General features: G+C 33.2%; 2 protein-coding genes across 3 annotated transcripts; both read right to left on the bottom strand.

Annotated features, from left to right (window-relative positions):
• Positions 1–8,170: 8,170 nt before the first annotated feature.
• On the bottom strand, positions 8,171–11,722 carry LOC112517666. Of its 2 annotated transcripts, XM_025125037.1 has the most exons (4): positions 11,641–11,722; positions 9,657–9,770; positions 8,575–8,655; positions 8,171–8,488 (listed from the first exon to the last, which is right to left on the bottom strand). In XM_025125037.1, the coding sequence occupies exons 2-4, from the start codon at positions 9,758–9,760 to the stop codon at positions 8,344–8,346; spliced, it is 330 nt and encodes a 109-aa protein (XP_024980805.1). In that variant the 5' UTR covers positions 9,761–9,770; positions 11,641–11,722; the 3' UTR covers positions 8,171–8,343. The 2 variants fall into 2 exon arrangements, 1 of the variants encoding a protein (XP_024980805.1); XR_003069757.1 differs by lacking the exon at positions 9,657–9,770 and having other exon boundaries at positions 8,171–8,655.
• Positions 9,701–11,720, bottom strand: LOC112517665 (transcription termination factor MTEF18, mitochondrial-like). The gene has a single exon (XM_025125036.1). It carries the CDS (start codon positions 11,529–11,531, stop codon positions 9,792–9,794), a length of 1,740 nt encoding a protein of 579 aa, XP_024980804.1. The 5' UTR covers positions 11,532–11,720; the 3' UTR covers positions 9,701–9,791.
• Positions 11,723–16,355: the final 4,633 nt, after the last annotated feature.

The raw sequence follows: 16,355 nt of genomic DNA, 5'->3' as shown, positions 1-16,355 counted from the left end.
AAAATTATATTATTAAACCAAATATAAATTACTTCGTTATTGTACCTAAATTAAATTATAATAAAAAATTGAATTAAAAAATTACACAAAAAAATGAGGAATTTCGAATAGTTAATTTGATACTAATATCGATATATTTTTGTCAAATTTTTATGATATCTTCAAACATATATTTTATTCAAAACTAAAAACATCATCGCTTTCTCAAAATCACATAAAGTCATATTATAACATCGACTGAGATAAATAATAAAATGAAATGTTAAAATCACGATATATCTCGCTGCATTGCGCGAGTACGCTTCTACTTATATATATATAAGTATATATATATACACATTAAATTAAATATTATTTTTTAAAAATGTTAGATTAATATAGTTTCAATAAACTCGACTATCCATCTGGATTGTCACCGTTAATAATGATAAACAGCTTATACCGGTGTCGATAATACAGAATTTTTGAAAAAGTTAAATCATTCTAACTTATAATAAATTGATAAGGACTTTTATGAAAATCAATAAGTTGTTTCATATAAGCAATCCCAAAAACCCACTTAGTTGTATTTGTATTTTGTAAAATGGCAGGACTTTTATAGAAGACATTTTATTAAATTTTTAATTTGAAAACTTATTTATTTTATAAGAAAATACTGTCAAAATATAGACAATTCCCAAACTATAAACACTTAGGGGCCGTTTACTGAACGTTTACCCGGAAAACGCTTATCAAGTCATATTACCTTATTGGATGAATACGGCAAAGACCAAGAATCTTACCCGGTAAGAACAAGACAAGGAACAAGAGTCTTACCCTTTAAGTGAAGGCAACGACTCTTACCACGGTAGAAACCTATAATGTATATTATCGCATACGGTGCCGTTTTGATGGACAAAAATCTTATCGGATAAGTAAGTAATAGTGTTGAATTGTACCAATAAACACTTATCGGGTAAGTTTTTATTAAATGACACTTAAACTTGTATTTTAAGAATATTCTTTTATAAGAATTAAAAAAAAAAAAACACAATAAATCGACCTAATTTCAAGATTTTAATTAATTTTTTAATTTCTTTTAATAAATATTATTAATATTTATTTTATTTCAAAAATGGTGATTTTGTGGGTGACTCCACATAATTTGTGTGTGGATAATGTAATTACTAATTAGGTATCTAGATTAAATTTAATTAAAATAATAATTTTATATAAAAAAATAGTAATAATACAAGTGTCTGACAAGAAAACATTAATATAGAGAAGGAATGCTTGCAATGAAAGATACCCGCCGGTATCATGTTGCCTTAAACTACGCCGTATAATTATATTTATTATTTTACTAATTAATTTTATATACAGAAATTAATTAAAATAGTGTGGTTTCATCTCCTAACTATTTCTTAAGAATGTAGCAAAACGAACAATTTTTTTACACTTTCTACCCTGTATGCAAAAAAAAAAATCATTTTACACCCAGATCTGTAAAAAAATTTACATTTCTTACACAGGTCCATAAAAAAAATTACATTTTTCATTGAGATATGCAAAAAAATTAAAATTACGGACATAAGACTATTTTAAATGGTTTTTTGCAATAGAGAAGGATAAAATTCTCTAAAATTTTAATGTCATGGAAAGAAAATCATTTTTTTTAATTATTTCCTAAGAATGAGGTTTGATCAATACATTACTATTTTAAATCTAACATTTTTTAAATGTTAGTAATTATAAAGACTTTTATCCATTTTACCTTAACACCCTAAATAAGGTTCACGAAAAAAAATCCAGTTTATTTGTCTAATCGTGAAATTGTGATGTTAGTTGTATGATGTTTGAATTTTATGTTTACTTTTATGATATAATCTAAGATGTTGTTTGTAATTGATTTGATTATGTTTGAGACATTTAGATTTACATCTTTAAAAAAAAATTGTAATTTACTTTTAGTTGTGAAAATTAACATGTTGTAATTTATTTCGGATCAGTTTGGGTTTCGAGTTCGGGTATAACCAATAGAAAAAAGGGGATTTTTACCCCTTAACGGGTTCCCCAACGAAGATCAGGAAAACCAATAACCGGCCAGAACCCGACACGTTGTCATTCCTAAATGCATTACATCTAGCATGCCAACCTTGGTGGTACACAATAGTAATTACTTTGCATTTATATATATTTCATTCAAATCTAACCATGAAAATGTTACAAATCATACAAACCAATCTCAACCGTACATTTAGTTTAATGAATATCTGGTTTTATAATTATATCGATTGTTTTCTAATATAAAACGTTAATAAACTCTAATTATCTTCCATAAATATTCAAATCGTAATAAATGAATCTTCTTCATTTCCAAAAATATTGGTTTGCAGGTTTGTAACATTTAGAAGGTTTGCATATATAGGGAGTGGTTCAAACGAGAACACCACTGTTTTACGAAAATGCAAGAATATTTCCGATCCTCCAAATTATTTAACCCATTAATATTAGAAAAAAATAAAGTAAATGGTAAAGGATAATAATGTGATTTTGAATTTATCTGTAATCTTGATGAATTCATTATCTCTAAAATCATGTGAAGATAATATACTCACAGATCACAATGTATCAAAGCATTATCACAACAAAATCACATACTGAATAGGCAAAACGATGATTGTAGACGTGATGAATAATCTGTTTCAAATATAATTTGAAAAGGAGTAAGAAGAGATGGTTTGATCCTTTGTAGGAACTACCCGTAATAACGAACTTGCAAAACGGATCCGTGAGATCGAATCTCAACTACAAATGAGAGAATAAATTAAGATATTAATAATTTTGGTAATTTTAACTTTAATTATTAATTAAGGGCGTTTTAGGGATTTTAAAAATCTCTTTTTTGCTCTATCCTCTCTAAAAAAAAGTACACATTATGATACCTAAAAAATTCGTTGAAAAGGATACATACAAGCAATATTCACTGTGACATCCAGATGTACATTATGATACCTTTTGTAAAACAACTAAAATATACACAATGTGATACTATTTGTAAAGCAACGAAAATAAAGAAAATGTACATTATAATAGACTTAACAATAGAGATACATTATGATACACGTTGTCATACATTGTGAATATTACCACTATGATACACTTTGATCCACAAAAATCTTTAAAAGACAATATATATTATGTAATTAAAGTTAACTAAATATTTCCTTTAAAAAAATAATTAAATCTTTTAGTGAGTTGTTATAAATAAAATTACTAAATTGCCCTTTTTTACTTTACTTAAGAAATATCCTTAAATATCTTTAAATGAGTGGTTCACATTGGATCTCACAGTTATCACAAACTACATAAGTCTCATTTGATTCGGCCCCTATATATGTGTGTATGTGTGTATACGAGGAGAAGTTCATTTGAGTAGTAAAGAAGTGATCCTTACTCTTCATACGGTCAAAATTGGTCAAGAATTACAGCCTTCAGTGGTCAAGCGAAATATAGAGGAGTAGTTTCGTAATCTTAACAAATAGGCGGTAAACAAGTGCATACGTGAATCATACAAGTTTATATGTGAATCAATTAAATAGTTCATATGTGAATCACACGGGTTCACATATGAACATATAGTTCATATGTGAATCACACGGCTTTACATATGCACTTGTTTTGTCGCATGTTTGTAAAAGTTACGAAACTACCCCTCTATCTTCCGCATACCATGCGAGGAATTATCCGATTCTTCACAATCAAATCCCAAATCTTAACCAGATGTAAGGTTAAGATCACTTCCCTACTTTTCAAATACTTACCACTTTTTAAATTAACCTATTGCTATAAGTATGTATAGGTAAAGAATGATACAACTCAAAGATCACAACAAAAATGAGATATGGATACACATCACCCTTTAACTTTATTACAACATCCCACCATCATTCAAAATACCTAAACCCCTTTTGTACTCCTTACCTATTCTCTAAAGTAATTAATGACATATTTAATTCAACATATTCAAATTCTTATAACACAAGAAATTTGTGTTTTAGATCGAGAACGAGAGGTAGGGGTAAAGGGTCGAGCTGTATTTCGCCAAATCAAGAAAAGACGAGAGGTAAAAGTAAGACGCAACCTCGTGTGACACAACGGGCTAACGTGGATGACAAAAGACAGTGATGAGTTTCGATTAGTAGCGATATATGGATGACAACAGAAGATTTGCGTGTATTTCTTATGCAAAACGAATACAAATGTATGTGATGAAAGCCTCTGTGTACTGCTTTAACAAGCCAATAATTGAACAAGGAAAAGCAAGATCATGTCATACTTAAAGATACGCATACATGGTACATCTACCCTTATTCTTTAGTCATTGAAATGAATATACGAAGCAAGTAACAAGTGCCAAATGCGACAACTATTCATCATAATCATATGACCGTAGCCTACATATGCACGCACTCATAGAAACATGCAACGATATGTATGTATAGACGTCATCTCTAGGTTTCGAGAATCTTCGTATCATGTATCTACTTGCATTAAACTTCATGTTTCCGTGCCTTCTCGAGTCTAATCATCTTGCATAGAAGTACAACTTACACGTTGAATATATATGGTATTTGACTGTTGGAGTCAAAAATTGAATACACTTGAACTGTTTTTTCTCAATATATATTGGAACCTCCTTTATCTCAAAAAAAGCTCATCTGAAAAGTAATTTAATAGGGTTTTGACATAATTTGACATGATATCAAAATCAGATTTTGACCATTTTAGAGACTCGATCATTTAAAAATCTTTTAACTGTCTAGAAATACTGAAAATATATTATTTTCCTTTTTCACATAATTTCATTATTTTATATCGTATTTGATTTGATTTTTTCTTATATGAAGTAGATATGAACAAATTGGAATCTTGCCTTAAAACCAACACTAAAATACTTGGTACTAAGGGGCCGTTTATCAAATATTTACCCGGTAAGCGCTTATCGGTAAAATTTAACACTATCATTTATTTACTGGGAAAAATTTTAGTCCACCAAAACGATATCGTATGCAACAATTTACCCGGTAAGCGCTTACCGTGATAAGAGTCGTCGCCCTCACTTACCAGGTAAGACTCTTGGTCCTTGTCTTGTTTTCACCGGGTAAGATTCTTGATCCTTACATATTCATCCGATAAGGTAATGTGACTTGGTGTTTGCTTATTTGAGTAAGTAGTTGGTAAATAGCCCATAAGTGGCCCAATTTGGGTCTTTGAAAAATAGAAAGGTAATTTATTAAAGAGTAAATTACGTTTTTCGTCCTTGTGGTTTATTACAAATTACGGATTTTATCTTGTGGTTTTAAAGATTCATTTCTATTTTCGTTCATGAAGTCAAAACACTACTTTTAAATATGAAAAACTAAAATAGAAACGAATTTTAAACCATAAAAACAAAAAAGACAATAAATTATAAACTATAAGGACGAGAAAGTAATAAATTATAAACCATAGCAATTAAAATCGTAATTTCAAAACCATAAAAATAAAAATAAAAATTTCTAACAAATTACAGGAATTAAAAACGTAATTTAGGGGCCGTTTACTAAACACTTACTTGGTAAGTGCTTAACGCATAAATTTCCTCATCGAATGAACATGAGAAGGGTCAAGAATCATGAGAAGGATGGAGAGTCTTACCCGGTAAGTGAGGATGACGACTCTTACTCAGATAAGCGCTTACCTAGTAAATTGTTGCATTCGATATGCTTTGATGTACTAAAATGATACGTATCTAAATGTATTATAATATTGACTCTTATTGGTAACCGCTTATCAGATAAGCATTTGGGTAAACGGCCCCTTACTCTTTATTGAAAATAATCAATTTAAAATGTCCTAGAAAAGTGCATCATTTTGTTTGTAACTTATGAATTTTACACCTAAATCTAGGGGTTCTAAAAAAACCAGACTAACTCGACCAACTTAGTCAATCCAGTTTGAGATAATATAATCTAATTTAATCTGAAGTTACTCAATACTTACCCAAGTTGTAAAATATCCAACTGAGGATATTGGATTGGAATTGAGTTAGGACTATTTTAACCCAACTCAACCTGATACTTTTTGATATCATGGATTTAACTGATTGTTAAATCATTAATTAAAAAAAATATAATTGCTAGTTTTATTTTATGTTCTCTTTTTTATTTTACTTCGTTTAAATACAATCATTTAGTTAGATTGTAAAATGTAAAATCATATACCAAAGTTTCAACCCAACTGGTGCAATTTGGATTGTGTTGTACTTTTGTTTGAGTTGAGATTTTTCAAACTGTAAATATGTGGTTGTGTTGTTCAAATGTCTTCGATCAGACTAATCTAACCCGTTTGGAGGTCTAATTAAATTATTGAAGATAACGACCATTGATTCCTTCTAGTAAACATGTTTGTGAAAGTTTGATTATTTTTTATGAAATTATTTGATTTTTTTAAACGGTTTGACAAATAATGGAAACAAAAACACACACACAGTGTATAAATACGTTTTAGAGAAAATTCTTATATCATCCGATGAAGCATCAAAGTTACGAAGAGAGATTTTTATCGACAAATCTATTTTGACGGATTGGCCGAAAATCTCTAAATTAAAAGTGACAAACATGAATATTTATTCCATAAGTGAAGCATCACTGCTAATTACGTACAGTTTGCGTATTAAAGGGAATCCTAAATAAACAAAAAATCGAGAAAAAGATGTTCAGAGACAAATTACAGGGCTCCGGATCAAGGATTTTAGGGCCGACCGTCAATTGATTCTGAATATGAAAATCGAAATTATCTCCATTTCCTATTTCATCTCGAAGAACGAAGGTAATTTCATCTCTCAACAGATTTTTTTATGGAGGTGCTACCCGAGGGCTGGTGCTAGGGTTCATGAGAGAGATGAAGTGGGAACTCACAGATCTGTCGTTTTTTACTAAAATCTATTATAATGATTGATTAAAAATCTGAAACCAAACACCACTTTTCATTCCATTTCCATTCCTGATTTGAACCAAACATGATCAATGCTTATCATTTCTATTCATTACCTTCTAATACCTTCGACCAAACTCCACCTTAATGGTCGTTTACCCAAACATTTACGGGTAAGAATTAACACTCTTAGGGACCGTTTACCAAACGCTTAACGGCAAGAGTCACCATCCTTATTTTATCAAGCAACATTCTCAACAATCGAAATGTATCGTTGGTAAATGTGCTTTTTGTACATAAATGCTTACCGGATAAGATTCTTGATTATTGTCATGCTTGCCAACTAAATAAGTGACACCCAGGTGTAATATGACCTTAAAAATTAGTTTTTTTTTTTAAATAAGAACCAATAAAATAATCGTTACATTGCTTTAATCTAAGAAAAACACAATATATATATATATATATATATATAGATAGATTTGGGACCAACCTGTTTTCGTGAGACCCATAAGACCATCTTTTTACACTTGAAACTTCACAACAAAACACTGTGAAGGTGTTTTTGCTGTGAAGTTTCGGATTTTTTTTACCTTCACCATGAATTGCTGTGAAGTTTTAAGTGTAAAAATGTGGTTTCACGAAAGCAGGCTAGTCTCACGTGAACCCAATCCTCTCTCTCTCTCTCTCTCTCTCTCTCTCTCTCTATATATATATATATATATATATATATATATATGAGGTAATACAAAAATATAACATCTAAATTGCCCCAACTTATATACCAAAATACAAGCTAAAAAATTCAAATAACAATTGCTAATGGGTAAAAACATAACATCATGAAATCGGCCTAACGAGTCGAAACGTAAGGCATCCATTAAAGCTCGCTTTTGTTAGCCAAAATACGTAAAAAGATATTCTAGCTCATATGGAAATGGTTGTGAGAAGGGCTGGATTTGAATCCAAAGACCATGATACGGAAACTCTAACCCCTTTTTGCTCAGACAATTTAACAGTAGAGGTTGAATTTTGACAATTATGGCCAAACTAAATAACTTTGGATAACCGATCCCATCCAATCTAATGAATGATTGGATTGGAACAGATCGGTTACAACTTCCATCCACTTTCCTCTCAACAAAAGTTTAGAAAGAGCCATTGGCCAGACAGTACCCGATAACCCCACCATCCTAGAGGTCAGTTAGGGGGTTCAAGTCTTACCAAAGACGAAAAGTGTGTGTAGGTTTAATTTGTCGTATATAAATATTACATACTTAAAAAGAAGTTCAATGATTATGCAAACAGACATCAAAGACCATTGTTCATGCATAATACACAACCTTAACCAAAAAATAGGCATTTGAAAACCATATAAACATGTGATCACAGTCGCTTAGTCATCTTGAGGCCAGAAACAAAGGCTAGGCCCTGGGGCTCCTCCGATAGGTCACTATTTCGAGTCTCCTCAAGGTCATTGTGCATGAGTAGGGTCAATTTTAGTTTTTGTATAAACCCGTATTGACAGAACCTACATGAGCCAAACCAAGGCTCGAGCTTATACAAATCTCTAGTGCGATATGAGTAGGGTCTGGATAGGATAATGATGTAACAGACCTTACCTCCACTGCGAGGAGTAGAAATGTTGTTTCCATGAAACCTGATTCTATGTTGTATTTGGCAAATCCTCCATAAGCCCTATACAAGATTCCCACCATCATCAAACAGCCACATAAATGTTAGTAAAAGCCAAGAGGTAAGAGCTAGTACATGATTGCTTCTTTAATTTACCTTTGGTCTTTTGAGTTAAGTAAACAAAACTTCAACAACTGGCTTTTGGCCCAACTGGTACGAACCGAGTCTCTTGAGCCAGTGGTTATGAGTTTAAAGCCCGAAGTTGAAAGGGTGTATCATTGTCTAAATAAACGAGACTTTTGGCTCAACTGGTACGAACTGAATCTCTTGAACCAGTGTGTTATGGGTTTAAGACTCGAAGTCAAAAAGGGTGTATTATTGTCCAAAAAAATGGAACTTTTAACTGAATTAGAACTAAAGGTAAAACAATCAAGAAAAGGTTGTTTATTCCTACCATAACATAACTGAATTCAATTTGTACCCATTTCTTCTACAAACATTCATGTGAAGCTACTATATTTGCATGCAACCTTTCCAATGAAAATTGCAACCTTTCCACTTTGGGAGAGTCTTGCTTTTTGTCAACTAAAATTACCCATTTGCGCAATTGTCGCTGTTACAAAACTACTTAAAACAACATTGATCTTGGTCCACTAGGTTCACTTCCATTTGCAAATTAAACCAAACCAAACCAAACCGAACGAGCCCAGTATATCTCATCCAGAGGTGGGGTTCCTAGGGGAAGAGTTGAGATGTAAACAACACTGACCTCTACCCCTCTACCCAAAAGAGTAGAGTGGTTGTTAAAATGAGACTCCATTGTACACATCTAACTATCAATCAAACACTTCCTCGTATATGCTTGAGATAATTGTTGCAATTTTTAGGAACGAAATGAGTATTAATTTGGTAATGACCACCGCCTACACGACTACCATATGAGAACTATGACTAGACCATGTATTTAGATTATAATCATGCTTTGTTGAATATGATTCTCTAAGACTTTCAAATATTCAGAAAAAAATCTGAAACTTAAAGACTGACAATATGAATCGAAGTACCTGTTTGGAGATTGGTTCAGAATGAAGAAAGCTTTCCGATGCATATGATATGATTTAACGCCATGAACATCTCCCAAATAGAAGAAAAGCGGAAAAGAATACATGCCCAAAAATCTGGACAAAGCCGTTTTCATATTATACAATCGAATAAACTTGCCTTTTCAAATTCTCATAAATCTCGATGCCTTTAGGGTGACGATTTACCATGCCTTTGATGAATTTTTTTTCTGAGCAAGCAAGAATGGTGCTCAAAGCCAAGCTATTAGTTGTTCCTTGTTCATGTAGCCATTTATACATGGTGCACCTGAGTTTAACCTTCTCTATAGCGTAAGATAATGAAGACGGGTAGGTAGCTATAGAAGACAAGGGATAACCTAAATAATTCACAAGAAAATCAATCTTCATTTCAAGAACTTCCGTTGTTTGGTTGACAACTTGAGGTGATGTTTTCAGCATCTCCGCCACATCTTTTTGGTCAAAACCAACATTCACCAAACAATCAAACCGTTCTTGAAGTTCCCCTGCTCTTCCACGGAATCTCCTAAGAGCTCTTTTCATCTCACTCGAGTTTTCAGTGAATCCCATGTCCAACAAGAACTTTGTCTTCTCTAAAGCACCTTCTTTTAAGGATGGTAGTGGTTCAACTTTCAACCCAAGAGCCAAATTCTTTAACTCTTGTGGGTTCTTCTTGATGATTGTACAAAGTCGTTTTTTACCAGAATTCAAGCAATTTAAAGCGGTTTTCACACCCTTCAATGGGCATGAACCAAGTAAAAGGGGTTGTGCACATAGAAGCTTTGAAATGCTATGGACATCCATTTCAATCTTCGAGAGAAAATAATATGAACGCCTCAAATTTGAAACAAACTCATGGATCTTTAGTTCAGGAAACTGCAGAAACAAGGCACGTATCTCGTTCTTAGAGGCACCAAATTTAAGTAAGAAGCCAATAATTGAAGTGGCGGTACTTCCTGAATTCTGCAATAAAATGGTAGGATGTTTATGAAATAATCTTCCTAACTGCTCATGATCAAAGCCTAATCTCTTAAATAAACACAAAAGTTCAAGCATGTGTTTCCAATCGTAATAATCTTCCTCCGATAAGTGCTCAATAAACCAACCATTCACAATCCCAGCAACCTTTAATTCTGTCACAACCTTAAGAACAACATCATGTGTTCCATCCTCAATCAAAATAGATGGACACGAACCCACAAGTTTAATAACAGTAGATTGATCAAGAACCACATTCTGAAGATCCTGAAGCCGTGACAACAAAACCCCATCATTATATCTAAAAACTTCTTTAACTTCCTTATAAATCTTTCCTATCTTATTAGGAGCAAAACCATACTGACAAAATACATGATAGTTCTCTAGCAAAACATTGTCATCACTTAAAAACATCAGGTTACGAGGCAAAAGCATTGAAAACTCACGAGGTTCCAAACCCATGCTCTCAAAAAATGGCTCGAATTCGTTGATGGGATGGTACCGCAAGAATCGGGCAACTGACTGCCCAACACTCTCTTTGTTCTCAACCCCTTTCAGTAACTTCCCAAGAAACCTAGGTGAATTCCGACTAATATTTTCTGCATCCATAAACTGCAAACTTCTAGTAGAATGCAAGTACTCTAACAAAGCATCCTGAGCTTCTCGACAAGCTACACGAGACCATAAACCTACATTCCCATCATCTGCAAGCAACTCATTCAACTTTTGAGTGTTTTTCGTCTTACAAGCTGATTTTGTGCTATAAAACCTAGGGTTTTGGATATCATGGTATGACCCAGTTGAGTAAACTGCTTTTGTATTCAAATCAACAAATACCCATCTGAGCAAAGATGATCTTTTAAGATTCTGGATATGATACATGAATTATTTTACAAGTTTTGACAAGATATTGATGAATGCGAGCTTCAAGAAAAAGGCAAATATTTATCGATGTATAAGCAGATACAGAGGTATGGAGATGAATTTTTACCTTGATATTCAAATAGTTTTTGTGAACTGGAAAGCTCGGGTTGTCGCCATCATTGTTGGGTTATGGATACTAATGCAGTGGTAGCCATTAGAGAGGCTCTCAACGAGGGTTTCTGGGTTCTGTGCTACTGCATTTGGTGACATTTTGTATGTTCTTTTTCTATCCCAAACGTTTTAGAGAAAGACAAATTGGACCTTGTGGTGTACGAATTACATAGAGCATCCCTTGACTGGCAAGATTATAATTTTTGAGTATCTGTAACATATTTTTCAAAATTAAGGGTGTTTAAAAAAACTATTGGATCGTTCAAACCGACCGACCCAAGTCAAACCGGATCGTTTTTGATGGTTTGAGCAGTCTGCCAGTTTGGTCTGGTTTGGAAAATAACAAAATCGGACCGTTTTTTATGGTTCTATCGATATTTCCTAATCCATGGTTTGATTTCGGCGCACATCATCAAGACATCAACCAAGTGATTCAACCAACTAAGATTTGGCTTTATTTTGTTTAGTCAAGAACTCAAGACTCAAGAATTGAAGGTTATGAAGTGTTGGATTTTGTTACTTAATACTCACAGTGGAGTCGTGATTTTGTTAATTTGTTTGTTTTCTAATATGTTGTAATGCCCCAACCCACACATTGCATGTAATACATATTTCATACAAAGGAAATACATATTATTATCTCATTCAGGTCCCTTAGTACAAGAATCTAACATAACCAATTACAAGGTCCAAAAATTTAAAAATACATATCTTGCACTAATTAAACAAAACATATCTTCAAGCAGAAGCGCATAAAGAAAAATATTACATATTCCCTTTCCCCTTACTGTCTGAACCTCCTGCAACACATAGTTTAAAATCACAAAACGAGGGTTAGACCAAAAGGTCCAGTGAGATACCCTATTTATGTTATTGCAGGGTGAAAAGTCACCAAAACCTTTAGGGAAAATATCATTTCATATATATAACAAATATATGAAATAAATAGAAATGTAATACTAGATCTCTTCCATTTATCAAACAAAGCATTCTGCTTATTCAAATCTCACAACTCTGAACCCATCAGGTTCCACATAATGTCACTTTTAAACCTTTTCTTAATCAACAAGGTTATTTCAAAGCTTCAAGCCAAACCTGACATTTTCTCCTCAATAACATCCAAACTATGATTTCCAATAAGAACCTTGATCCTAATTCTTTAAGTCACAAAGAAATAAAGAACTCCGGATCACGGTAATCTTAAAAGATATAATAGAATGAGTTATCTCATATAACATACATACAAATGTCACCCTTATATCCAAAGGTACACCTCTCCTTGAAATGTCACCCTTATCCCATGATACACCTCTCCTTGATATACCATCTCTCCTTTATATGTCACCCTTATTTCCTCATCAAAACATTTATAAAGTTAATTCCGAATAGACCACAGCCATTGGAATTATTAATATCAGTCCAAAATCATTTATATCAAAACTTCATTTTATAATAAAATAATAATTTCCATCAAAATATTTTCAACATAATTCGATCAACAATCCGGTTAAGCATCATCCGATTTAAACACTTAGAATTAAAATCATCTTTGTTCGGATATCTAGTCCGGACAACAATCCGCTCAAGACTTGTACGATTTAAACTAACCGGACAATAACCCGCTCAAGGCTTATCCGGTTTAAATACTTATTCGGTCAATAAGCCGCTCAAGGCTTATCCGGTTTAAATACTTATTCGGTCACTCTTTGACCGGATAAACACTTAAAACAAAAATATGCAAGGTTTCTTTCTAAAGAATAATAACATGAAACATGCAAATAAAACCAGTAGTAATTTTATGCAAAAAGGTTTAGAAACCACTCACCTTAACAAGCTTTTGAAACCAAAACACTTGAATCTCCAGATACTTGAAATTCCTCTTTTGAAATCCGGTCAACTCTTTTCTCAATTTTACTCAAAATGGCAGGAAGAAGAAATGAAGAGGTTAAGCCCCTTATATATACCTTCCAAACATGGAAGGTCGGCTAAACCGCCTTTCTTCCCCCCTTTTTCCATCGCATGCATATACATGCACACATATACATACATCCATGCACATAACAAGCATATATATATATATATATATATCTTTATCCAACTAATGCACAAATTCACATACCAGCATGTATCAATTTATCATGCTATCACGTAATCATTTAATCAGATAATCACATATTATTTACCTTGGGTAATAACCAGGATCCGGTTATTACATTATCCACCCCTCAAAAGAATTACGTCCCGGAATTCCTTTAATCAAAAAGCCATGGGTATTCTGATCTCATTTTAGACTCTAATTCTCATGTCGCTTCTGGTCCTTTGTGAAACTTCCACTGAACCTTTACTAGACTTATTTCTTTATTTCTTAACACCCTGATCTTTCGGTCAATTACGGCTTCTGGTGTTTCTACAAAATTCAGCTTACTGTCTAATTGAATCTCTGGTAATGGTATAGCTAGATTTGGATCCGCCAAACATTTACGCATATTCGATACATGAAAAGTGTTGTGAATCTGACTCAGCTCTTCTGGCAGCTCTAACTGATATGCTACTAGCCCAATTCGTTTACATATTCTGAACGGCCCCACATATCTTGGACTGAGCTTCCCTTTCTTTCCAAATCTGACGACACCTTTCCACGGCGAAACTTTTAACATTACAAAATCACCTATACCAAACTCAATCGGCTTTCGACGATTATCTGCATAACTTTTCCGGCGATCTTGTGCTGTTTTGATTCTTTCGCGAATTTGTTCGATCTTTTCAGAAGTTTCTTGAACAATTTCAAGACTCGTTAACTGTTTTTCACCCACTTCATTCCAATACAACGACGTTCGACATTTACGTCCGTATAACACTTCATATGGTGCCGCTTGAATACTGGAATGGTAACTATTGTTATATGCAAACTCTATCAATGGCAAATGATCTTCACATGATCCCCCGAAGTCAATAATACACCTTCTTAACATATCTTCGAGAGTTTGAATAGTTCTTTCACTTTGCCCATCAGTCTGCGGATGATAAGCTGTACTTAATCGGATTTCAGACCCCAGAGCCTTCTGTAATCCTCCCCAGAACTTTGAAGTAAACCGAATGTCTCTATCATAAATAGACAAGGGAACTCCGTGTCTGGTAACAATTTCTTTAATGTAAATCTGCGCTAGCTTTTCTAAAGAGTATTTCTCTCTTATTGGTAGAAAATGTGCAGATTTAGATAAACGATCCATAATTACCCAAATCGCGTCATACCCCTTCGGAGTTCGTGGTCATTTTATAACAAAATCCATGGTGATGTTATCCCATTTCCATACAGGTATTTCCAAAGATTGAAGGCTTTCATAAGGTTTCTGATGTTCAATCTTAACCTGTAAACATGTTAGACACTGTTCCACATATCGAGCTATGTCTCTTTTCAATCCTGGCCACCAATAAAAGGGTTTCAAATCCCTATACATCTTATTGGTGCCTGGATGGATAGAGTATCGGGATTTATGACTTTCATTTAATATCATATTTCAAATATCTCCAAAATATGGTATCCAAACTCGTCCTTGAAAGCATATTAACCCTTCATCATTTTGTTCTAAGTTTGAAATCATCTTACCCAACTTTTCTGATTTGATAAAATCTTCTTTCATTGCTTCCTTCTGACATCTCAGAACTTTTTCATGAATATCAGGGACTAAACTTATTTTCATTGCCACAGTTTTAATAGTCCCGCTTCTTTCTTTTCTACTTAAAGCGTCGGCTACCACGTTGGCTTTTCCTGGGTGGTAAAGGATTTCACAGTCATAATCATTAACAAGTTTAATCCACCGACGTTGTCGTATATTTAAATCTTTATGGCTGAACAAATGCTGTAGACTCTTATGGTCTGTGTAAATTTGACACTTTGTTCCTAGAAGATAATGCCTCCAGATTTTCAGTGCAAATACCACTGCAGCTAACTCCATATCATGAGTTGGATATTGTTTTTCATGTTCTTTCAATTGTCTTGATGCATAAGAGATTACTTTTCCTCTTTGCATTAAAACACATCTCAATCCCAACTTTGAAGCATCGTTGTATACCACAAAGTCTTCAGATCCATCTGGTAGAGTCAACACTGGTGCGCTACAAAGATGATCATTTAATAGTTGTAAAGCTTCTTGTTGTTCTTTTTCCCACTGAAACTTAACATTCTTTCGAGTCAATTTGGTTAACGACACGACTATTTTAGAAAAGTCTTGAATAAACTTTCGGTAGTAACCTGCCAAACCCAAAAAGCTACGAACTTCAGATGGAGTCTTTGGAGCTTCCCATTTTTCRACTGCTTCTATTTTCATTGGATCTACTTGTACTCCGGCTTTTGAGATAACATGACCCAAAAATTGAACTTCTCTTAACCAGAACTCACACTTGGACATTTTAGCATACAACTTTTCTCTTTTCAATAATTCTAGTATCAGACGAAGATGTTTTGCATGTTCTTCTTCAGTTTTAGAGTATATAAGAATATCATCGATRAATAYAATAACGAATTTATCAAGATATTCCTTACATACCCTATTCATCAGATCCATAAAAGCTGCAGGTGCATTAGTTAAGCCGAATGGCATAACTAAGAATTCATGATGCCCGTATCTTGTCCTGAATGTTGTTATGGCAACATCTTCTTCCCTGACTTTA

Source organism: Cynara cardunculus (genome assembly GCF_001531365.2).
Source record: "Cynara cardunculus var. scolymus isolate 2C chromosome LG 9, CcrdV1, whole genome shotgun sequence".
In the NCBI taxonomy this organism is placed as follows: domain Eukaryota; kingdom Viridiplantae; phylum Streptophyta; class Magnoliopsida; order Asterales; family Asteraceae; genus Cynara; species Cynara cardunculus.
Note: the sequence above shows the minus strand (reverse complement) of the source record. Positions and strands in the feature narration are given on the sequence as shown.

Excerpts from the sequence above, each read along its gene's own strand:
- LOC112517666 (XM_025125037.1), bottom strand. The coding sequence starts at position 9,760 with ATGTATTCTTTTCCGCTTTTCTTCTATTTGGGAGATGTTCATGGCGTT. Across the intron at positions 8,656-9,656 it reads CTGAACCAATCTCCAAACAG|GGCTTATGGAGGATTTGCCA; the intron begins GTACTTCGATTC and ends AATCTTGTATAG. Across the intron at positions 8,489-8,574 it reads CTCCTCGCAGTGGAGGTAAG|GTTCTGTCAATACGGGTTTA; the intron begins GTCTGTTACATC and ends TGGCTCATGTAG.
- LOC112517665 (XM_025125036.1), bottom strand. The coding sequence starts at position 11,531 with ATGTATCATATCCAGAATCTTAAAAGATCATCTTTGCTCAGATGGGTA.